This window comes from Nilaparvata lugens, chromosome 9 (genome assembly GCF_014356525.2).
Source record: "Nilaparvata lugens isolate BPH chromosome 9, ASM1435652v1, whole genome shotgun sequence".
Classification (NCBI taxonomy): Eukaryota; Metazoa; Arthropoda; class Insecta; order Hemiptera; family Delphacidae; genus Nilaparvata; species Nilaparvata lugens.
In genome coordinates this window covers 37,455,518-37,480,287 of record NC_052512.1, presented here as the reverse complement: position 1 = coordinate 37,480,287, position 24,770 = coordinate 37,455,518, and the positions used below count along the sequence as shown (strand labels likewise).

Below are 24,770 nucleotides of genomic sequence, written 5' to 3'. Positions count from 1 at the left end.
ACACCGCTACAAAAGCATGTGTTTATAGCAATATTGTGTACAAAGGAAATGAATACAACAATATTAAACTCTTGGTATTAAAAGAATGCTGTTGCAATGTAATACTTGGTCACGATTTCTTGATGAATCATTCTACAATAAGTTCAGCATTCAATGGTAATAAACAGCCTCTTGTAATAGATAATAATTCTACAACCACACCACCCTTGAAGGATTGCCTCTTGGTGGAGGCCATGATAAAACCATGTTCCCTTTTCAATGACTTAACTCTCGATTGCCACCCAATAACTACCCGATCCAGAAGACACCCACAAGATGACTATGAATTCATGAAGAATGAGGTCAATCGCCTCCTTACAGAAGGAATAATTGAGGAAAGCCAGTCCAGTTGGCGTGCCCAGCCTTTCATTGTAACCAATGGACAGAAGAAACGAATGGTCATAGACTATTCACAGACTATTAATAAATTCACAAATTTAGACGCATACCCTCTCCCATTGATCGAAGATCTTGTAAACACAATTGCCAAGTACAACATTTTTAGTACTGTAGATTTCAAGTCAGCTTACCATCAAATACCGATTCTTGAGAATGAACGACATTACACTGCCTTTGAAGTAGGCCGAAAACTTTATCAGTTCAAACGAATACCATTCGGAGTAACCAATGGAGTAGCTGCCTTCCAACGTACAATAAACGGACTTATAGAGAGAGAGAATTTGAACGACTGCTTTGCCTATTTGGATGATGTTGTCATTTGCGGTTCAGATCAAGAAGAACATGACAGAAATCTTAAGAAATTTCAACAAGTAATTGAATTGTATGGCTTGACTATAAATGAAGAAAAATGTAAATTTAAAAAAAAATCATTGAAGTTCCTTGGGTATGAGATAAAACATGGAGAAATTAAACCTGACCCAGAACGCCTTGCACCATTGATCACTGACCAAAAATCAGTCACATTCATGTTTGGCACTCAACACAATAGAAAAATAAAAAATGAAAAGATACAAAGGTGGCGCCTAGAATTATCTGAATACAAATTCAACATAGTCTACAGACCTGGAAAAGAAAATGCACCAGCTGATGCACTCTCTCGTGTATTACAGCTGGTTGTTCAACATTGAACTCAGCTTTGGCAAAATACCATGATGAACTTTGTCACCCTGGTGTAACTCGTTTCTACCACTGGCTCAGAATGAAAAATCTCCCCTATACTGTAGATGATGTGAGGAAAATTTGCTCCAATTGTGCAATTTGCTCTGAAATAAAACCACAGTATATGAAGACAAAAGGAAATCTCATAAAGGCAACAAAACCTTTTGAACGAATTAATATGGACTTCAAAGGACCCGTACAATCAAAAACAAGAAATAAATACCTACTGGTGATGGTTGATGAGTACTCAAGATTCCCTTTTGTATTTCCTTGTCCAGACATGACTGCGAGAACAGTCATAAATTGCCTGGTCTCATTAATATCAATGTTTGGCCTTCCAAGCTATATTCACACAGACAGAGGAACATACTTCATGTCAACTGAGTTGAAGAGCTTTCTTGGCTCAAAAGGGATAGCAACTAGTAGATCAACGCCTTACAATCCGAGAGGGAATGGTCAAGTAGAGCGATATAATGGAATTATATGGAAAGCAATAACACTAGCTCTAAGATCACGAGGACTTGATTCAAATCGATGGGAAGAAGTGTTGCCTGATGCACTTCACTCTATTCGATCTCTTTTGTGTACTACAACAAATTGCACCCCTCATGAACGAATGTTCCTACACATGAGATCCTCAACAAATGGACAGTCACTACCATCTTGGCTAGTGAGCCCAGGACCAGTTTGGCTGAAGAAAATAAACCGAAATTCAAAGCAAGATTCATCAGTAGAAGAAGTTGAATTGATTGAGGCAAACCCAGAGTATGCTCACATTCGTCGCCCTGATGGACAAGAGTCCACTGTGTCGCTCCGTCATCTTGCCCCTAAGATAAGACGAAAATCTAGCCGGTAAAGTATTGAATTGAAAAAAAATAGGGTAAATCAGTGTTTTGAAGATGAATTCAATGTTTTCATAGTTGTTGATTGACAAAGGGGGCCCAGCTCCTAAAAATTCTCGTTTAAATGTAAGTTTTTAATCTATCCGTGTCGTGTGTATCCTGTTTATATTTATATTGAATATATAGAAGATAGAATATTCCATCGGCTCAAATAAAAGCCTCTCTAAATGGAGGTAGAATGATAAAGTTGACAACTTTCAGTTCCGGTGTTTTAACATTTTTTTTTCAAATCACTTTTAAAAAGTTCATGTGGTACCTATTATTGTGTTTGAGACACTTCTGGCGCTATCATAGTTTCACAACTATTCTGTTCCACACTCTTATCTCTTGCAGTCGTTAATCGTATCTATAATAAAAGAAAGAGTTATCTTATACACGTACGTACGGGATAGGAAAATTATGTTTGACGCATCATCATGTCTGAACTACTGGACTAATTAACTTAAAATTTTGCATATAGGCTAGATTCTTAATTAACCAAGGATGGTTATAGGCCTATTTTCGATTCTTCAAAATTTCATTACGTCAAGTTTTCAGATTATCAAGTTTGAAAATAGATCCTTGCAAAGCACGGGTTCCTGCTAGTACAGGTATACTAGCTATACTGGGTATATATGGCTATATACTAGGTATATATACTAGGCTATATGCATATATATACTAGGCTATATATCCTAGCCTATACTAGGCTATATACTAGGCTATATACCTAGCTATATACTAGGTATACTGTGTAAAGGATAGGAAAATTATGTTTGACGCATCATCACGTCTGAACTACTGAACGTCTGGACTGATTTACTTGAAATGTTAGTACAACATAATAATTTCAATGAGTCTTCGAATCTGATCTATTCCTTAGACCAGTCCTGAAATAGACACGCCCCTACATATTCATACTGAAAGTCGATGAATCCAACATTTTCTGTACGTGCATGTCGCTGGCCCGGCCACATTTGAATTTCACCAAACAAACTATGCAAAGATTTACTACCTATTTTCTACTATTTTCTACCTCCAATAACAGATTTTCTACCTCAAAGATAACAGAGATATCAAATAAACTAAAGTGCCGGACCAGGGACATGTTAGCCCGGCCATCTCTGAATTTCACCAAATAAACTATGCCAAGATTTACCACCTATTTACTACTATTTCCTACCTCCAATAACAGTTTTTCTACCTCAAGGATAACAGAGATATGATCGAAAATATTAAAAGGTCAATGACCTCTCAGCCCGGCCATCTTTGAATTTAACCAAACCAAATATACCAAGATTTACTAACTACTTTCTACCTCAAACCAAACTGAAATCTAACCACGCATAACGGAGATATTGGCGAAAATATGTAAAGGTCACGTGCATGTTGCTGGCCCGGCCACATTCGAATTTGACCAAACAAACTATGCCAAGATTTACTACCTATTTTCTACCATTTTCTACCTCCAATAACAAATTTTCTACCTCAACCCAAACGAAGTTATAGGGGATTGTAAGTTTTCACCCACCTCCCTCGCCAATCACCACACACGAAAACACGTTTCTAGCCTTGCCATGATTGCATTTCTGAAAAACTAAAATAGCCAATATGTAGTACACAAGCCCTGCTAATATATTCCACAAAGAACAGAATCGATAGCTCATCACTAGACAAAGTTATTGTGAGTTTAAAGATTACCCCTCCCCACCACATAGACATATACAGCATGTCGCTGGTCCGGCCACATTTGAATTTAAACAAACCAACTATGTCAAGGTTTTCTAACTATTTTCTACTATTCCATTCCTGCATTAAGAACCAATGTTGATTTAAAGTGAATTCTATCGTCTGCCCGTTACGAAAACACGGCTTTAGTTATAGAGAGGTTCGACTGTATATAGAGAGAGAAGAAGAAGAAGTGATGAGAAGAGATGTGCTCTAGCATCTAGCAGTGATGGCTGTTTGTAACGTTGCATATCGAGCTTCCTGCTTATAGCCAAAAACCTTGCTTACCTAGCTGGCAATCATTTCCCATTCATAGCCATAAAGGCCCGATAGTTGATTTCTAAGTTCAACCATTGATAAAGGATAAGAATGATGTATATTTCTTGTCTATGGTTAAACCTAACAAGTCAGGGATTTGATACCCTAATGTACTTTGTTAGAGTGGTTGTAGATGAAAATAATAGTGTATACAACAGTTTTATATGGTAATTAAAGCACTTGTAAGATTTTTAAGACACACGTTTGCTCACTACACTCTCTCACTTCCACTTTTGTGTCTTAACTCCACATGAAACTCGTGCTTCTCAATACTACAATAGTATACTATTCATACTATTTATTTATACAATACTCAGTCAAAGACCCCTATCATAAAGCTGTTGTATAAAGAACTACTATTTTCACATATATATTTTATCTGAAATGTTATACATCATTCTGTCAATGTATTTGATGATAATTATAGGCTTCTCATTCTTCTTCTTTCTCTCCTTCTCCTTCATCTTATACTCAGAGTTGGCTAATTCTCATAAACCAATCGGAGGCTAATAATATTTACATTTGCGGCTGACAATTAATTGGTGGAAACGGCCAATGTTTAGATTGATTGTTTCATGAATGATCTGACTGATATAATTATTTTTGCAGTGAGATATGCTGCCAAACCTTATGAGTATTTGGCTAAGGCGTTCAATTTGGGAATAAAGGAGAATTCTTTCAATACCAACGCCCATAGATAGCTCGAAGTGAAATCGATTTGCACGATATTATTTTAGCTTATGCCATGGAGTTTGGACATAACCCAGAGAGAGACATGGTAGGTTGATCACTATCTTTCAATTAATCATTTGATAGGGCTACCTGAATGTATAATATCAGATAATCACTAGTACCCTCATTATCTATCTATCTATACTTCTATTCTTTTAATGGAGGGGATAATCTATATTATATTGAAACTGCAATTAACAAAATGTCACAGCCAATACTGCTTTTTGTCTGATCAAAGTAAACACATATATTCAGTTTGAGAACACAGTATATACCCACAAATATATTTGGAATGGTTAATTATCTTGTCTAGTAACCGGCTTCATGGAAGCAGAAACAAGCTCAACTGGGTCTATTGCAACAACAATTTCCTTTCACTTCAGTCACGATTGATTGGAATCATTGTGAGAATCTATCAACAACCTTGAGATAAATAGAGTAAGGAATATCTCCTGAGCATAGTACAGCACTCTATGCTGCAGATTCAGAGCATGCAATCAATTCAAATCAAGTCCTTTCTTATAAGATTAATCCGAACTTCATTTTGGGCGGACAGCTTGGCTTAGAATTGTTGTTTTCATGGGTGAGATGTGTAACTCAGCTGCGTTTGGCAACTGTAAGTGTATTTCATCTGTATTTAAAGGAGAAAGGAGTTTACTTAGCCTGTGAGAAGCACTGTCCAATCTGCAATGTGTGAGAGGAGGAAACTACAGCTCATTTTCTAGTGTGTTGAGTTATCTCTTGAACCGGTCGGATGCTCTTACTATCGCTCTAGCAAACGTGCCGACTCCGGTTTCTCGAGCTGTTCTAACCTAAACGTTCATTTACTTCATTCCTAAAACGAGTTTGTAAGTCTATTTCAATCAACCATGGATAGTGAGTGTTTCAAATGCAAAATCCATTTCACCAACATCAAAGAAAATCATTGAGTTCTCGGAGTGTAAGAACGTCTACCATCCAACTTGTTCAAAACTACGCACCATTGATAACTTCAAAAAACTTGGAGCATGTAAGGCAACATGGAGATGTGATTTATGTAAGTGTAAGTCTCAAAGCGAAAAAAAAACTCTGAGTGTGATCAACGAGACAATTTAGACTCTTTGAAAGAGTTTTTCACTGAAATTATCAATTGTAAATTTGAGGAACTGAATAATACTATTTCCAACTTGAACAGTATTAGTGTTGAATTGAAAACACGCTCAAGAAATGACCTAAAACAGCATTCTTATTTCAATAATTCAGAAATTGTGGGAGTCCCGGAAACCAGAAATGAAGACGTTTATTCTGTGCTACAATCTACAGCCCTTTTCCATTCAAAAGAGAGGATATTTCCATCGCCCACAGGGTCCCTTCAGCTAAGAAAAAAACTGAACCAATAATCGTTCGTTTCGTTTCGCGGACTCCAATACTACAATGGAGAGATACTGCAAAGAAAAAGAAAAACCTGTGTTCTACCGATATTCATCCTAATCTTTCACCTCAGAATATTTACTCAATTTCAGATTTAACCGTGTACAATAAGATCCTTCTTGGGAAAGCTAAAAACATGGCCAGAAATGGCGAGATAGCCTATGTATGGGTAAAGGAGGGAAAGACTATGGTTAGGCAGAGGGAGGGTTCACCAGCAAAAAGAATTTCAGATGAGGAGGATCTTTCGAAATTCAAGAATGAACTTAGAAATAGAATAATAGCAGAAAAAAGCAAATAGACTCTCTTATCATTTCTCTTTGAACTCTATTTATTTCCAGTTTATCATTTAAATTTGGTAGATTTGTTCAAACGACTAATTTGATAATAAGGTTGATTGATTCATAATATTATACTGTTTTAATATTTTGTTATATCGATGTATAATAATTTATAATTTTGTGGCCTCTTGAGGAACCAAGGAGTCGGTTTCAATATTCTCTTATTTTTAATCTTAATTTATTTTCTTATTTCATTTTCTATACCTTCTTCAGTCTCTTCGTTTTAGAATCTTTTATTTTTTATTTTTCATGGTTCTAGGAACCGATTTTGATGAGCAGATTTCCCTTGAATGTTACAATACGATCGGAATAGAGGATATTTCCCAGTGCAAGACAGTTGTTTGGTGATAGATTATGCAATTCATTTCTTAATATAATTCACCTAAATATCAGAAGCTTGGATAAAAACTTTGACGATTTTTCCTATATAATTAGTAATTGCTCAGTTGATTTCCATATAATTATTCTGACTGAAACATGGGTGGTTGATGATGATAATTTCAATCTTCGCTTGAACGGATATTCAGTAATAAATAAGTTAGGTAAAATTAACAAATGTGACGGAGTCTGTATATTTTTCAAAAATAGCTTGATCGTAGACAAGTAAACTTGTGAGATTACTGAAGCAAGCTCTGCCTGCTTGGATGTACAAGTGCCAGGAGTAAAAGATAAGATAATAATTATCGCTGTTTATAGATCGCCTGCATCGAATGTAGATACGTTTCTGAACAGCTTAGATGAATGTTTGCTATCTCTCAGAAATAGAGCTAATATAATCTTTGCAGGTGACATCAATATCCACTTAAATGATAATAACACCAGTTCCAGCGATTATTCTAGCACACTGTCCTTAAATGATTTGAAGTCTTATATTAATAAGCCTCTGAACTCTGGTAGTTCATGGCAGCACAGAATCATGTATTGATCATATTTTTTTTTAAAAACTCTATTATTTATTCCAATTGTGAATAGACACTACTGTTCGTCTACTTTTAATCCTGATAATGTAATTAATTAGCTCAATTATCAAAACACACATTACTGACCATTTTTGTATTAGTATTCATGTTGATCTTCCAATTGATTCTCTTAAAGCCGCTGAACCTGTCCATTCTTATAAGAAAATAATTGACTATAATAAATTACTGTTATCTATTGGGGAGGAGAATAGGGAAGGTGTGCGTAACCCAAACTTACATGTAAACGATCAAATGCTTTTTTTCACTGAAAAGATAACTAGTTACATTGAACAAGCAACTGTTAAAGTACATATTCCGCATAAATTCCAATCATTGAAACCCTGGATCACCAAGGGTCTTGTTCTGTCAATTACTAAACGTGATAAATTATTTAAAAGCCTCTCAAAGCAACCTTTTAATGTTATTTTGAAAAATGAATTTATCGCTTACAGAAATATGCTGAATAAATCATTGAAAAAGAGTAAATGTGATTATTATGAAAATAAAATTAGCCAAAATAAAAATAATGTGAAGAAAGTCTGGGACACGTTAAATGAGATGTTGGGAAGAAAACGAAAATCAACTCCTCCCAAAATTGATGCTGATATTTTAAATCTCCACTTCACCGAAGTAGGTAAGAACTATGCTGAAAAATTGAAAAGCGAAAATCCCAACTCATCTGCCGGAAATAAGTTTAGGGATTCATCTATAAGAGATCATGTCTCTTTTTTCCTACCACCTACCACTGAAATTGAAATATCTACTGTGTTAAGCTCTCTAAATGATAACTCTGCTCCGGGAATTGATAAAATAAGCAATAAATGTTTGAAAATTATCCGGCCTCACATTGTAAAACTCTTATCAGAAATAATTAACCTTTGTTTTTTGGAATGCTGCTTTCCAGATAGTTGGAAGTTGACAAATATTATACTGCTACATAAGTCTGGTGATCATAAAGACCCAACAAACTACCGTCCAATCAGTCTGCTGAGTGGTATCGCTGAACTAATTGAAAAATTGATCAAGTCTCGACTAGTTTGTTACCCACTTAAACGTAATGTCATTCATAAAAACCAATATGGATTTCAGGCGAACAAAAGTACAATTGATTCTATAACCCTCCTAACCCAAACAATTTCAAATAACTTCACTGAAAATAAAAAAACAATAGTCACTCACCTTCCTGAAAAGCCAAAGCTTTTGATACAATCCCACATTCCAAATTACTAAAAAAGATAGAAAAGATTGGCATACGCGGTATACCCCTCAAATCATTTGGCAGCTATTTAACAAATAGATACCTAATCCTTACTATAGAAAATAAAACTAGTTTTGAACAGTTGAATGATTACGGTCTTCCTCAAGGAACTGTTTTATCTCTGATTCTCTTTCTTCTATATATTAATGATTTAATCAAACTTGAATTGGAAAACTGTGTGACACTTGCTTTTGCGGATGATACCGCTTCAGTGTTTACCGGACCGTCTTGGGAGGAGGTGAAGAAAACTGCAGAGTCGGTATTGAAGACTGTTAAGAGCTGGTTAGATGAGCACATTCTCACACTTAATTTGAATAAAAGCGTCTTCATGACCTTCTCTCCCAATATGGTTGGCCAACCACTTGATCTAGACCACATTCATATTCATGATTCAAACACTGTACTCCTTCAATCTCGAACAATAGCTGTGGCTGCTCAAAATTGAAAAGAGAAAATTATTTAAAATATTGTGACAACGCAACACGCCTGAGCATTCATGACCTGGGAAATTCACATTTAATACTATGTTAAATCTCACTTTGCATTTTTCCTTATTTCATTTTTGTATTTAGCGCGCATGTCACAGCTTGTTTGATGCTTGACGTCAGCTGCCTACTAGATTATGTCTGCTCTGAAGGAAGAAATTAGCATTCTCTCTGGTTTTAATTTAACGTTTTATATTTTTGATGTGTCAACGTCTTATAAATTGGTTTGCCGGGTGACACTTCAAGAAACTGCGTTACGTTCCCACGTTATGCGCTCACAATGAGAGCGAGTGAGAGCGTTCGTTTCGGTTCACGGTCGTCTGGAAAGAGCACGAATAGGAGCAGTGGCGAGCAACGCACAGCAGCACAGCAATCCGAAGGCATTCACCTGGAGAGAGAGTGAAACGGAGTAGTCAACCTGCGCAGGCGCCACAAGCAATCTCCTACGACTGCGCCTGCTTAGGTGAATAAGTGAATAGGTTAAATATGTTGTAGTAATCACAATAATGCATAATCACATAATCATGCATAAGTGAATAGGTTATGTTGTAGTAATCACAATGTTGTGGTTCAGTGCGAGATTCTTTGTATAAATTAATGTTTTAAATATAATTCTTTGTATAAATAAATGTTTTAAATTGTTACTATTATTTCATCCTTCTTCCTACTATACGAATGAATATTCACATTAAAATTATTTCACCACTCAAGTCATTGTCACGTAAAACTTTCGCCCGTGTACTGACTTTATTTATTTATTTTGAATATGTTCATTTCTTATTTCTTTATTTTGCATAATTTCTGCGAGGAGATTATTATCTTTGAATTCTTCATCTCTTTTGGCATATTCATTGTTAGCGGTTCATGTTGGCATTGGTTTTTGCTGTGATCCCTGTTTTGAGTTTGCTCTAACACACTTCCTTCTTCCGTTTTGTTAAAAATGGCTTCATTTCTACGCCTTGCTTGGGTATTGTAAAAAATTCTCATTTTTAATCCCCTTTTTGAGTATGTAGCCTTTCAGCATTATAGAAATTGTTCTCTTATGTTTTTTGATCGTTCAAAACATCATTCCCAGTTTTATAGTGCTTCCTGCTCAGTTTAGTTTGCATTTGCTTCGACTTGCAATGTGCTCATGGCAACAAGGGAATTCTTAACTTCTTCAAAGTTTTCATCAACTTCTTCATCTTGGGGATTGTACTAAATCCATTTCCTGCTTTATTCACGATGAATAAAGGGGATCTCTACTTATCACTTCATCATCTCAGAGATTGTACTAAATCCATTTCCTGCTTTATTCACGATTAATAAAGGGGATCTCTACTCATTACTTCATCATCTCGGGGATTGCACTAAATCCATTTCCTGCTTTATTCACGTTGGATAAAGGGGATCTCTACTCATCAAATTCATCATCTTGTGAAGTCTACTTCCATTCCTGTCCTCACGCGGTTAAGGAAGGGTCCTTCTGCTTACTTTATTCATGGGAATATTCTACTCTTTGAGGTCTTCTGTCCAAGTCACATGCCAAACGTCTGCCGTAGCCAACTTCACTTCTGAGAAGCATTGAGCTCTATCCACTGTTCCAGATACTGGGAATTACCATTCAGGTCAAGTTTTTATTTTTTTCTATTCACGTATTCAAGTCTTTAATAAGGATTCATTCATTCCTTTTCTTAATCATTTGTTCAACCTTTACTATTTATGTTAGGTTATGTCCTCCAGTTTGAGAACTTAATCGTAACTTGTCAAGTACAGTCTACATACAAGTATTTTTGACTATTGAATGATTTTTCTATTCCCGACTTTGTCAACTTTTTCTATTCCCGGCTTGTCAACTCAATATCATTGATTATCTTGTCTAGTCCATGATAAATGACTAAACATGAACAAATGTATTCTTTAACTCTTGATTGACCTATGTCAAGTTGCTAGGTTGCTTAATATTTTTGTAACCTCATTTCATTTTATTGTTTTTATTATCTTCTAGTATTCGACTTGAGTTACTTCTTAGTAATCAATTCTTAGTTAATTTTCTATATTTTTGAATCTGCATTTGAAGTTTAGGTGTAATTTCAGTTTTGAAATTTCATATCTTTATCCCATTTGTTAACATTTTTAGGCTAGCTATTAACCTAGCCTTTTCACTCTCCTTCAGAATCACATTTTTTCAATTACCATTTGGAATATCTGTGTTTCAATGATGGAACTTCAATTTTGTACATTTCATAATCATTATTGATTCACTCCAGATTTTTTTAGGTTCACAGACGAACATTTGTTTAATCCTGGTTATTGTTATGGTATACTATTTTCAATATTTTTCTTTTAAATTGATTTATTTTTCTTAGCTTCAATCTTTAAATTTTCAGTAAGCTAAAAAATCCCAAATTCCTGTAATAATTTTTTATTGAGCTCTCCTGAGTGTCATTATCAAATAATTTGCTATTTTTCTATCATTTCAATTTTTTAAACTTCATTGATTTCTTGGTCTGACATCAGACATAATAATTGTCAACCTTTTAGAAATTGTGGATTTATGTTTCAATTTAATAGCACTCTTAAACATTTAGCACTCTACCTTTGTTCTCTAGGAAATTCTTATGAAATTTTTATTACTTGTTGTTGGTTATTGTTTTAATTACAATATCATTCATATATTTTTCAATTATCTATTGTAATTAATTCCACCTGACTCATATTTTTTACCTTCTTCAATATAGTCTTTAAGCATTGAAATTGCTTATTCAACTACTTTGGTGTTGACAACCTTATTTCCTTTTATCTATAATCCCTTGAGCTACCAAAGGTGCCATCTACCCTTTTGCATGGACAAGCTATTGGCCTAGGCAAGTGCATGCACAAGGGTGCACCGGTATTTATTATATTAATTTTTCTGTCCATCTATTCTAATATATTCTATCCTTCTAATATTCTAATATTCTATCCTTCCAATCATTTTCTCTATCTTCATTCATTTATACAGTCTACTAGTTTCGGGCAGAAAATTCAAAAACTTAAATATGGTTAAAAATGAAATACTCAATAAACCTTTATTATCATTAAGAACATTTTTTAAGGTTATATTATTTGAGGTTAGATTCCAAGCAGACAACATTGTAACATCACGTCTGATCATATGTTTTTTCATGCCTGTTAGATCTATACTGGATTTGGTGTTTGTAAAACCAATTTAAAAAATTTATTATTTTGCATTTATTAGAAGCGTAAAGATTTGTAATAAGTGTATTAATTTATCTCATGAACAAAATGAATAATTCTGCCCCAATTTGCAAATTATTTTTGTCCAATTAATACAGCTGACCTAACATCACAGCTGTTCTGCAAGAGACAATAATTATCCTTGCTTTAAATTCGTTCACTCACTCTTGTTCCCTTCTGTGATAATCTTGTTTGACATGATGAATTAGTTCTATAAATCCAATTAGATTTCTTTCAATTTTGTTTTCTAACTACTCCAATTAACTGTAAAATCAATTGTTTGTTAGATGTGTTGAATGTAGTTTTTTGAGGGTCCACTCAATGAATTATCCTACTGAATTAAACCTTGTAAAATCCCCATTCGCCCAGGTTACCCGGAGGTAAATTTTTCTCTAAAAAGTGCTGAAGGTGTTGAAAGTGCTTCGATTGAATTTAATTCATGGAAAGATAAAATATACTGCGTGAGTATTAGACATAATTGTGAATAAATAGTGGAATTATCATAATAAGCAGCACATAAGCTTAATATCCAATAGCCTGGACAAAGATAAACATGTTGATAGGGTTGTTTCAAGTCTTGGCAAGATTGTGTGGTCTCCAAAAAGTTGTAACACGCATATTTCTATTTCAGCATATTTCAAAATTTATATTACTGTTGAATTTGATTATTTTTTCTATCAAATTAAAATTCATTGTATGCCTTACTTGAATATTGGACTTATTATTCAGTTTTCAATTTTCTTAGGAGTATCGAGAATGTATTTTTTCTATGAACAAAGAGAAAGTACATTGCCAATACTCACGGAGCATTAACAGTGATACTGGCTGAAAGGAGACAGCAGTTTTCCCATATTCTTTCATCCCTCGAATTTGTATTGGGCCCGTGTGAAATCAATTTCCCACGGACTTAATTACTTATGCGAGTAGAGTGTGAGTATATTATATTGTTTGACTCATATGAGTCAAACAATATAAGCACTCAGTATATCGGCAATTCCGTGTGTACTGGAGTCAGATAATATTGATAGTATCATTTTATATGGTAAGCGGCATTAGGGATCATTTTAACATAGTAATCAACATTGAAAACTCCATTAAACTTTCAATAGTTGAGTGTAATCTACCTAGGTCAGAATCGATTTTGATTCTAGGGGGATCGCATTCATTAGTTTGTTTCAAAGCCGCTTTTCTCTTTCAGGGTAATTATAACATTATAAATAAGGCAGTTCCTCAAGTTTACTATGTCAGGATTGGTGTTGTGTGGTGAGTGGAATTGTGAGTCTGGAGACTGGAGTCTTGGGTGAATTTGAAAGCTGAGGAAGTTAATTTCTTCCGAGAATCATCAGACACAAAGTGGAAATGTGATGTTTTCACTCATGAAAGAAGAAGAAGCCTGCACAGTTCGGAAGGGAGGGGTTATTCTGAGGCTGATAGTTATAAGGTGAAGAGGTCGGGGGGATCAGCCGTAGCCACCCCCACTTCTGACTGTCTTTCCCCTTTGGACTTACAGCGCATCGCAGCTACTGTCAAAGATCTGTTAACAACCGAAATAGCTAAACTTATTCAAACTGAACTAGCAGTGGTGTTTTGAGAGAGCTGCATATCCAATAGAAATCGAGGGGTGTGGCCTCCCCCTCCACCCCCCTGCCATAGTCCACCATTTTGGCCCCCCCCCAGCCAATGGGAATCGAGGGGCGTGGCCACGCCCCTTTTTCCTCCCCCTCCACCCCCCTTCCGTAGTCCGCCATTTTGGCCACGCCCCCAGCCAATAGGAAGCGAGGGGGCGTGACCAGAATGGCGGCCCTCCACCCCCCTTCCCTAGTGTCAGCCATTTTGTCCCCCACCAAAGACCCCGTCCCAACCAATAGGAAGAGGTTCCCCAGCCCCCGACAGCCATCTTTGTTGTAGCAGGTGTTCTGTCAAAAACATCTGTCATCCCCCACCAAAGTCCCCGCCCCCAACCAATAGGTTCCCCAGCCCCCGACGGCGACCATCTTTGTTGTAGCAGGTGTTCTGACATCTGCCCCAGTTAACACCTGCTTCTAAGTGGTGCCAATTTGCATATTGAAAATATCCCCACATTTAAAATCTTTAAAATCTTTAAAACCACAGATATCACTACTAGCACTAAACTCTCAAACTACACTACTACTACCAATCTATTTCCCAGTCATATTTTTTTATTTTTTTTCCTGCATCACTTGGTCGCCTATCACTGAACATTCTTTTCAAAAACAACTCTTGCACCTGATCAGAATTCAAATTATGTTGTACAGCTTCACTCATGTCAAAGATGTACCTCTTTTTGACATATTGTGCAATCAAATAGTATGAAAAGTTGAACAATTGTTCATTTAAATATTTCTGAAAATCTTCACCTTTCATAATCATCTGCATAATGTCATCTTTTAGCTTTTGGTGAGAAGCTAAATTTTTTTCATCAAGTTTCTTTTGCACCTCAGCAAACATAATATTGAATGATGTTTCTAGATCAACTACTTTCAAATTATAATCTTGCCTGTTAATAAAGTTAAGTTTAGTTTGTGCAAGTAGATTGTCTTTTAATTCTTTCAATTTAGTTTCTAGCAAATCTGTATCAACATGTTTTAAACTATTGTTTTTACTTTGTTGTTCACATAATGTCTTCAATTTGTCTGATTTCTGATCAAACAACGACCTACTAACATACTTTACCTCAATATCATCACTAATTGATTTAGACAATGTTTTCAATTGTGAATCGAAATACTGTTTTTGTTGTGCTATCTCCTTCAATATATCAGACATTGAATGCAATTTACTTTCAAACACTTTTTTAGTAATTAAATCAGACTGTAGTTTTTGGAATATACTAGTTGATATTGCAAGTAATTTGCTGTCTAAATATTTCCTATCTACTAAATCAGATGATTCAGTTTGCAATTTAGTGAATATATTTGTTGATATTTCAAGCAATTTACTGTCCAAGTATTCTTTGTTAACTAGCAGTGATGATTGATCAGACTGTAGTTTTTGGATTATACTAGTTGAAACTTCCTTTAATTCACTATCCAAGTATTCTCTGTTAACTAGCGGCAACAATGGATCAGACTGTAGTTTAGTGAATATATTTGATGATATTTCAAGCAGTTTACTGTCCAAGTATTCTCTGTTAACTAGCGGTGACAATTGATCAGACTGAAGTTTATTGAATATATTTGATGATAATTCAAGTAGTTTACTGTCTAAATATTCTCTACTTGCTGCCACTAATGACGATGTTGCTGCTGCTACTGATGATTCACAACCACTGTTTAAAACTAATGGTGGCGGTGCTGTTGTATTAAACACATGATTTGTCCTACCAAATCGATCTATTGTACTACTCACAGCAGTGACGCTACTGCCCGACATCTCTATCCTTGTCAAGTGTTAAACACATATTAACGACTAAAAGCAATATTGCCACCTAATATAATACCACTTTCTTTCAGTTCTTCAATAATAGAAGCTATTTCAACTGAATGTGATCTATTTCCCGCCTGCTGTGATGAAAGCAGAATATTTAATCTGTCTATCAGTTCATTTGGATTATCCCAGTAGACATACTGTCGACTAGTAGATTCATTTCTTATAAAACCCATACCTCTAACAGCTGCTGCTGCTGCTGCATCATCAATCCTAGATCTTTTTGTTTTCCTACTACTCGATGGAAATAAAGATTGAATAATTTGTGATTTAAAGCCTGTATTTCTCTTTACATAACCGCGTCTATCTAAATGAGCAGGTTACCCCTGCAATATATTACGATATTTTCTTAAATCACGTTCTGTGTACAGTTTCTGGTCAGGCTGTTTTTTAAATAGAAGTTCACACAAACCAACTGTTAAACGATACTTATTATTGTCGATAATTAAATAACCATTGGCAATACTAATATCCTTTACACCCATATAGTATTCATTTAGTTTACTATCATAACATATACCATAAGATATACAATTATTTAGTTTTTCATTATGAAATTCGCGTATATACTCATCAATAAAATCCACTGTTGTTGTTGTTTTATTCAAAATATCACTTACATTAGATCTATTCAAACCCTCATCCACATCCATTTCCTTGCCCGCGTCTTTCTCCTCCTCCTCCTCCTCCTCCTCCTCCTCCTCCTCCTCATCGTCCTCTGATTCTTCTTTAAGTCTGCTACTAGTGTGTGCATGTTGTACAAGTGTATCTTTCAATTGTTTTAGTGGATTGATAATTGGTTCTAATGATTTCTGTCTAATCGAATCATTTTCCCTAATCATACTAGTTAATGATCTATGTTTATTAATAATTGACTTACGCAAACCTTTTATTCTGTCAATTACTTTACTAGTATGACGATGATGATGATCACGTTGCACTAGTCCTCGTCTTCGTCCACGTCCTCGCCCTCCTCTTTGTTTTTTTTCTTTTTAATTTAATTTCACGCATATTGCTAGTAGTAGAACGATAATTAATTCTTTCACCTACACTGGCTCAACAACAAATGATGAGAATTGACACATGTCAATTGGTGTTGCTGCTGCTGCTATACACACTTGGATCAATATACTTACCAAGACAATTACAATATTTACCAGCATCTGGTTTACACTCAGTGAAAATTGAAATAAAACTATGATTTCCGCCACCGCTTTGCCATACATCTGAACATAGATTTCTGAATGCAACAAATGTCATATCAGTTCCAACAAAATCTCTAAAAATTAATTTTAAATTGTGCATATCCATTTTAAAAATAATCAGCATATTTTCGTTGTCTCTGATATGATGTTTTGAAATTGCGCCATAGCTTTGAATTAAGTACACACAATCTATGCTTTTGTGTCTGCCCATTGTGAAAAAATTATGTATTTGCGGCACACGTGTAACATTCAAATCGTCAAATATTATCAGTGAATGAGTGTCAATATCATTCGGTTGCGGTATACTTTCAATGTTGTCAGATTTATAGTAGTTTACACACTTGAGTTTTGAAAAAACAACATCCAATAATTTATACTTTTCCTGATACAAAGACTTACTGAACAAGTATAGGTTTTTGAATTTTAATCCATTTTTATCGAATATTAAATTCAGCAGTACATTTGTCTTTCCACAATTTGATGCACCACAAATTAGAATTCTAGCTGAACTTGGCAAAAACTCACCATGCTTTTTTCTATCTAGACAATTTTTGCCCACTTGTTTTGTATCTACAATTAGATTATCAAAGTTAACTATTGCTATTGACTCTTTTGCTGACGTCATAATAATAACAACTAATCATTAACTCTTGCTGCGCGCGCGCGCTTGCTGTTTACACATGCGTGTCTACAGTTCAACTATGCTGTTAACATCGCTACATCTGATGTGTGTGTGTGTGTGTGTGTGTGTGTGTGCGTGTGTGTGTGTGTGTGTGTGTATACTACAAGCGGTTTATGAATGAAGAAAACACGCACATACAATGATCACAGTTTATTAAAAATACTAGATACATACAGCAGCAGCTGAAACAAGTGTGTTGACAATATCTTACAAAGTTGACAATATATAAAAAGTTGAAAATACATACAAAGTTGACAGCTGCATACATAAAAGGTGAAAATATACATACAAAGTTGACAGCTGCAGTAAGGTAAGTGGCGACGAATCTGAGACAGTGATAATACATACAAAGTTGACAGTGTTTTTTGCTAATATTATAAAAAATTGTAAATTATTACAAAGCATGTGTTTTTCCCTTTCACATAATACAGTATAGCTGTTAGCAGCGTCACACGCATTAATTAAGATTAGCCATTGACATGCAATAATCTAAAATATAAATTAATATCTTTTCTTTCTTCTTATCATCATCATCATCTTCATCAACATCAGCTACATTAAAGTCTATTGATTTAATTTGCGAGTAAAGTATGTTTAGTTGCATAGAAAATTGAGCACAGATACAAGTATCTACTACATCAAATATGCTGCTTGCATTTTGAATTGCATCTTTTAAAAATACATTGTTATATGAGCATATACTTAAATGATACCTACTATCAACATCATCATCAGTACTGTGTATGATGCAGCGATATCTGGTGTACAGCCTTGTACGGGATTTAAAATACTTTCAAAATCACAGTAAACAACAAAAGGTACTCGCAGACCTCTCTCAACATGCTCAAATTTCACGAATGGTTTATCATCTGGTAGCACAACTCTTATAGGATTATTAGCAACACACATTTTCAAATGCTCCCTCAGCTTTTCTTCTTTTAACACTCCATACCGATCATCAAAATGGCTGAAGCACCGCTTGCATATTGATATGCTATCTTTATGTTTTGTAATTTGATAACGAATCAATTTTTCCAAGTTTTTTATATATACATAGTGACTGATACCATCACTATTGGAAATCAATAGAATATCTCTATGATCTTCAAGTTCTTCATCAACAACTTTCAGAGGATAGACCTTGTTCTTCTCATCTAAGCCGAATATGTTGATTGTCATTCGATTCACTTTCTCAAATTTTTTAACTTCATTCAATGGTGTGGGGAAAGATACACAAGTGAAGTCATATGTATGATTGACATTACTCTAACTTGATACTCCATGAGGTTTTGTATCTATCAGTTTAGATAAAATTGCATACTCGAAGCATCTATTATCAAAATTTTGGACATTGATACATGCTTTCCTGTTGTTAATCACTTGGGGAAGTGGTACATAAGTACTACCACCAAGAGGTTTATACTTGTTGATGCGTAATCTAAGCCCATCAACAGCAAGAAGATGCCATCCACTCTTTTTTAGTTGCACTTCACTCAACTCAAAATTCAATTTATCAAATCCTAACATTAGAATTTTATCTATATTACTATCTGCAAAAATAGGATAATTTTTTGTTTTAAATGATACATTCATCTCTTCATCCATTTGATTTATCATTCTACAATCAACTAGTATATTGAACTTAACTGCACCTTTCAAAGACAATGACATATTCAATCTTGTAGTTATTTTATCTTTCACAGATTGTAGAAAAAGAGGTAAGTCATGATTGACATCTTGTCGAATGAAGTATGATTTAAGCCGACCTTCAAATGCAGTCTCATATTCATTAACACCTTCCAAGGATGGTTGCATTGCAAGTAATGCATCTAATTTTGGCTCAACTCTTCGCCGTTTTGATGGTATGATTTCTGATTCACAAGTTTTATGATGCTTGAGCAAATTGTGTAAATTGATGAAGTTACATCCACAATGAGAGCATGAAACTTCAAAATTTTCATTGCATTTATTTTCATGCTTTTTTCTTATGTCTGATCTTTGAAAAACTTTACCACATTTCACACAAATAATGTTCATAGCACAGTCTAAGTCTTTATCATCTAAGAATTTAGAGCAGATGATCTCATGAAAGTTTCGTGATGGAATTTATTTAAAAGAATTACAACAATATTTACAAATATGATTTACAGCAGAATCAAATTCCTTTTCACATTTTGAAACATGTCTTTTCAAATTGAATAAACGTGAGAATTCACGACCACAAATTTCACACCTCATGATATGAATATAATTGAATAATGCAATTGTATAATGTCAATATGTTATATGAGAGTAAGAATTTTTACGAACCAATGACTTCTTCAATAGTCTCCTTGATGATCTCTTCGATGACCTCTCCTATGATCCCTTTGATGATCTCCTCTTCACTGATCTCCTTTTTTTCAATAATATATTTGATGTCCTCTTTGATGACCTCTCCAAAGACCTTTTTGATCACCTCTCTGATGACCTCTCCAATGATCCCTTTGATGATTGATCTCTATGATATTCTTCTCAATTATTTCTTTGATCTCCTCTTAATCTCTATGATCTCCTTCGATCTCTATGATATTCTTCTCAATTATTTCTTCGATCTCCTCTTCAATGATCTCCTGGATGTCTTTTTTTTTTTTCAATAATATTTTTGATATCCTCTTTTGATGTCCTATTTGATGACCTCTCTAAAGATCTTTGTGATCACCACTATGATGACCTCTACAATGATCTCTTCTCTAACAAGTGTATTGTAGAAAACAGATAAAAATACTGTACTAATTAAGAGCACAAACGCCTCCGATGTTCACTACACAAGGACTGAATCCTAACTGAGATAATCATCTCTCTCTTAAAGGTAATCCCCCCTCGCTCTAATTGCTCTCTCAAGCATCAGAAAGCCAGGTCATTGACCTCACTTTACAGTCATGTTTAGATCTACAAGTAGAGTTCAAACATGTTCAAACATGTCTGTGAAGTGAGGTCAATGACCTGGCTTTCTGATGCTTGAGAGAGCAATTTTTTTATCTTATCCAGTTTCTTCTCCATTCCATCAAAATAGCTTATAATAAGGTTTATGAATATTCAAAACCCTTATATTCTCTATTGCTAGTTTTAATGATGTTATCAATGATGTTATCTGAGTCCAACCACAACCGTATCTAATAAACTTATCAAGCGTTTGATTCAATTTTTCTCTACACCACTAATAATTTGATCTTTGCAAAATATCCAATTGTTCATCAAGATTAATTAACAATGACGTATAACTGTAAAACGATGCGTTTGTCATAGTTTCAATGATTTCTTCTTGTTGCGATTGATCGCCGCTATCAACATTTACTTTTTTCAATTGAACAGTTGTAACAAAATACCATTTAATATTTTTGTCAAAATTATCACTTTCTTCAACAATCAATTCAATTACTTTCGGCTTTAAAATTTGCAATAATGTTTGAACAACATCAATGAATATTTTTCTAAAAACAAATCTGTAGCGAACTGCACTCGAATTTATGCTAGTACTTCGTTCAATAGTATAATCCATAGTTTTTCGATTTTGCTAGTAGATGTAGTAGTAGTAGTAATAATAGGTTATAGGTTTTGCCGTCTTACCGCTTTGAAGAGGTTTGCGGGTCAATGTTTTCAACTTCGTTGTCGATGTTAGTAGCAGTAGCTACTAAAATTTGCTTTGATGATCCCTTTGATGATTGATCTCTATGATATTCTTCTCAATTATTTCTTTGATCTCCTCTTAATCTCTATGATCTCCTTTGATCTCTATGATATTCTTCTCAATTATTTCTTTGATCTCCTCTTAATCTCTATGATCTCCTTTGATTTATTTCAAGGACTAGGATTTATTTACATGATCAACGACTCTCGGTTGAGTTGAGTTTGTCATGTCTAGCAGAATCAATGATGCTTCAGCTTGGTGTCCACTATTACGACTGGACTGTTGCAATGATGACTCCGCGCTCACTTCACCCACATCAATTTGGCGGCCTCTTCCTCTGCCCTGAACGATGACGCGTTGATCGGCAAAATAAATGCCGTGGCCCCGACCTTTTCCACCACGTTTTGGCATATCACACGCTGAGGAAAAGTGGACACGTTTTGCCAGCGGCGAATCGCTGCTGTCAACCACACACCATTCCTCATCCGCCATTTCCACCTCCACCTCCTCGTCGACCGCTATCGTCTCAACCAGGCTGAAAAAACAAACATATAGAATGAAATAATTGTATAGAATAAAATGACTGTGTGTGTGTGTGTGTGTGTGTGTGTGTGTGTGTGTGCGTGTGTGTATACATTTATTTGCAAACGCACATTAATGAATGATCATAAATCTGTTTACAGATAGTATATTTTCCAGTTTACTTCAAGCACAATTATTACCTCCTCAGCCGCCATTATACATATTTGTTTGCAGTTGTTAGAGCAAGACAATTGTTTTCAAAATAGAAATTAAAGTAGTCAAATTGTTTACTGCCGCCGCCGCCGCCGCCGCCGCCGCTTTTTCAGTTTGATTGTTAGAGTATAACATTTTAATCATATTTGTTTTCCAATCATCATTGCTGCCAATCATTATTGTCAATGAAAACGTGACAATGTTTTCACCGCCAATCATTATTGACAATGAAAACACTCACAAAACTTGTTGCTACTTTTTTACAGTTTGTAAATTAATTTCAAATTAATAAAATATTTCATTATACTTACATGTTGATTGTTGGCGTTGCTGCTTCTTCGCTTGTTGCTGCTGCAGCTGCTGCTTTATTGGTTTGTTGGTTGTCCATTTGCACTGTGCATGAAACGTCATACTATAATTGAATGCAAGCAATATCATGTCGCTCGATGCTTTTATAATTTTGAGCCGCTCGGTACCATCAACTGTTTGTTATCACGCAGAACATGTGGGGGTTGCAATAATTATATAAGTATGCATGTGCACTGCACAATGAATAAATTAATATCTTTCACTCAGCTAACATTGGCAGATGTTAAGTGCATTACAGAGATGCAAGGTGCACACATTTTGCCCGTTAATTGTCCTTAAGAAATTTGCAAACAATATTTTTCCTTATCAGTGTTCCGGGAATGAAACATCTGTACTAAATTTCGCATACAACATATGCACAAAACAGATATACTTTCTTTGAACTTCTTACCATCTATATTCATCAAGTTGATAATATATAATGACGAAAAACTGCGTCCTTCTGTTAGTATCAGTTTGAAACTCCTACAACACTACGTCGATGTATCAGTCAGCAGATCAAACCTCGCCTATGGCAGCGCCAATCAACAGCGAAACCAATGTAAGTTTATTATTATTTTTTCCATTTACTCATCTAGCAAACTGACTTGAAATACATTCTTCTAATCAAAACTCAACAGTAGTTTTCTGTTTGTTGACATTGTTAGTTTTCTTCTCATACAAATTTAGCAAACTAAAAATAATGTTATCAGTCTTTTTCAACTAAACTGAATTCTTCTGCTGCTATCATACAAATAAAGTTCTTCTAAATTTTTTGTCCCCTAAAACTGATTACCCAAATAACATTCTACTTATAGGAGGAGGTTATGTCTTTGTTGTTCTTCACACGTACAAACTAATCTACTGCTAATTAAAACACTGTCATCCCCTTTGTGCAATCAGTCTTTTTCAACTAATCTGAATACTTCTGCTGCTATCATACAAATAAAGTTCTTCTAAATTTTTTGTCCCCTAAAACTGATTACCCAAATAACACTCTACTTATAGGTGGAGGTTATGTCTTTGTTGTTGTTGAATCCTTCTTCACACATTGAATGTACAAACTAATCTACTGCTAATTAAAACACTGTCATCCCCTTTGCGCAAACTAAACTGGAATACTTATCACACACTGTACAACTGCTAATAGGTTATGTCTTTATCATCTTCTTCTTCTTCTTCTTCTTCTTCTTCTCTTCTTCTTCTTCTTCTGCTTCTGCTTCACACACTTGACTTTTTTTAACAAAATCGCAATTTGTCGATGATTGAATGTGTAAATCCCTCAATTGGTATTTATTGATCGATATGTCTGCCCACATATGACAACCACTACAAATAAGACCAAATCCATTCGAATTTGAAAAATCAATACCATAATAAAATCCGTCACTTGCTAGCTGTTTGAAATTTTTCGGCAAACATTCCATTTTCATAAATGAATTTTCACGTTCGTATTGTTCATTGTAGTCTGGTTTTTTCTGAAAAGTTGATGTTGTACGAATATTACCAACAAGATAATTGTTTATGAAGCCGCACTTCGGTGACCATTTTTTATGTTCAAAAATAGCATAATCACTCACTTCCCAATTTTCCAAAACTACATTGCAAAAAACACATTTTGTTCTATCGAAAACTTTTAAAAAGTATAACCCGGCCTCTGCTAAATGATTTGGTTTTGGATATTGATGCGGCCAAATAGTTTTATTACCTTCAAAAAATGAGTCAAGCCTATCGATTTCTTTAAAGTAATTTACCGCTTTCTTCTCATCACTATCGTTGTTGTTGATGATGTCACTGTTGTTGGAACAATGAATGCAACGCTTTCTTGCTCGCGGCAACATTTTCAAACAGCAACTGAAAAAATAAAAAATAATATATTTTTGCTGCTAAACTTAATTTTTTTCTACAGGAAATTTACACTAACGAGTTGTGGTCCAAGGACGGGGCAATGGCTATGCTGGAGGCCGAACTATTGCGAAGCAATAGGATTGCTCAGTTTTACATGCAATAACTCAATTCCAAATGTTGAAAATGGTTTTAACAATAGGTTGGAACTTTTGACAAATAAGCCTCAACAGAAACGGAGTAATAGTAGTAGTACTACTACTGATTGATTAGAACTTACAGATGATGAAATTCTTGGTATTGACATGGTGGATAGTTATTTGCTATGGAATCTACCTTCAAAAACATCACC

General features: G+C 34.8%; 1 protein-coding gene across 1 annotated transcript in view; it reads left to right on the top strand.

Moving 5' to 3' along the window:
- LOC120352966 overlaps positions 1-4,786 on the top strand; it is a 50,491-nt gene extending 45,705 nt beyond the window's left edge. Inside the window, exon 5 of the mRNA XM_039435327.1 lies at positions 4,695-4,786. Within this exon, the coding sequence (XP_039291261.1) occupies positions 4,695-4,786 (92 nt within the window). The remainder of the gene's footprint in view (positions 1-4,694) is intronic.
- Positions 4,787-24,770: the final 19,984 nt, after the last annotated feature.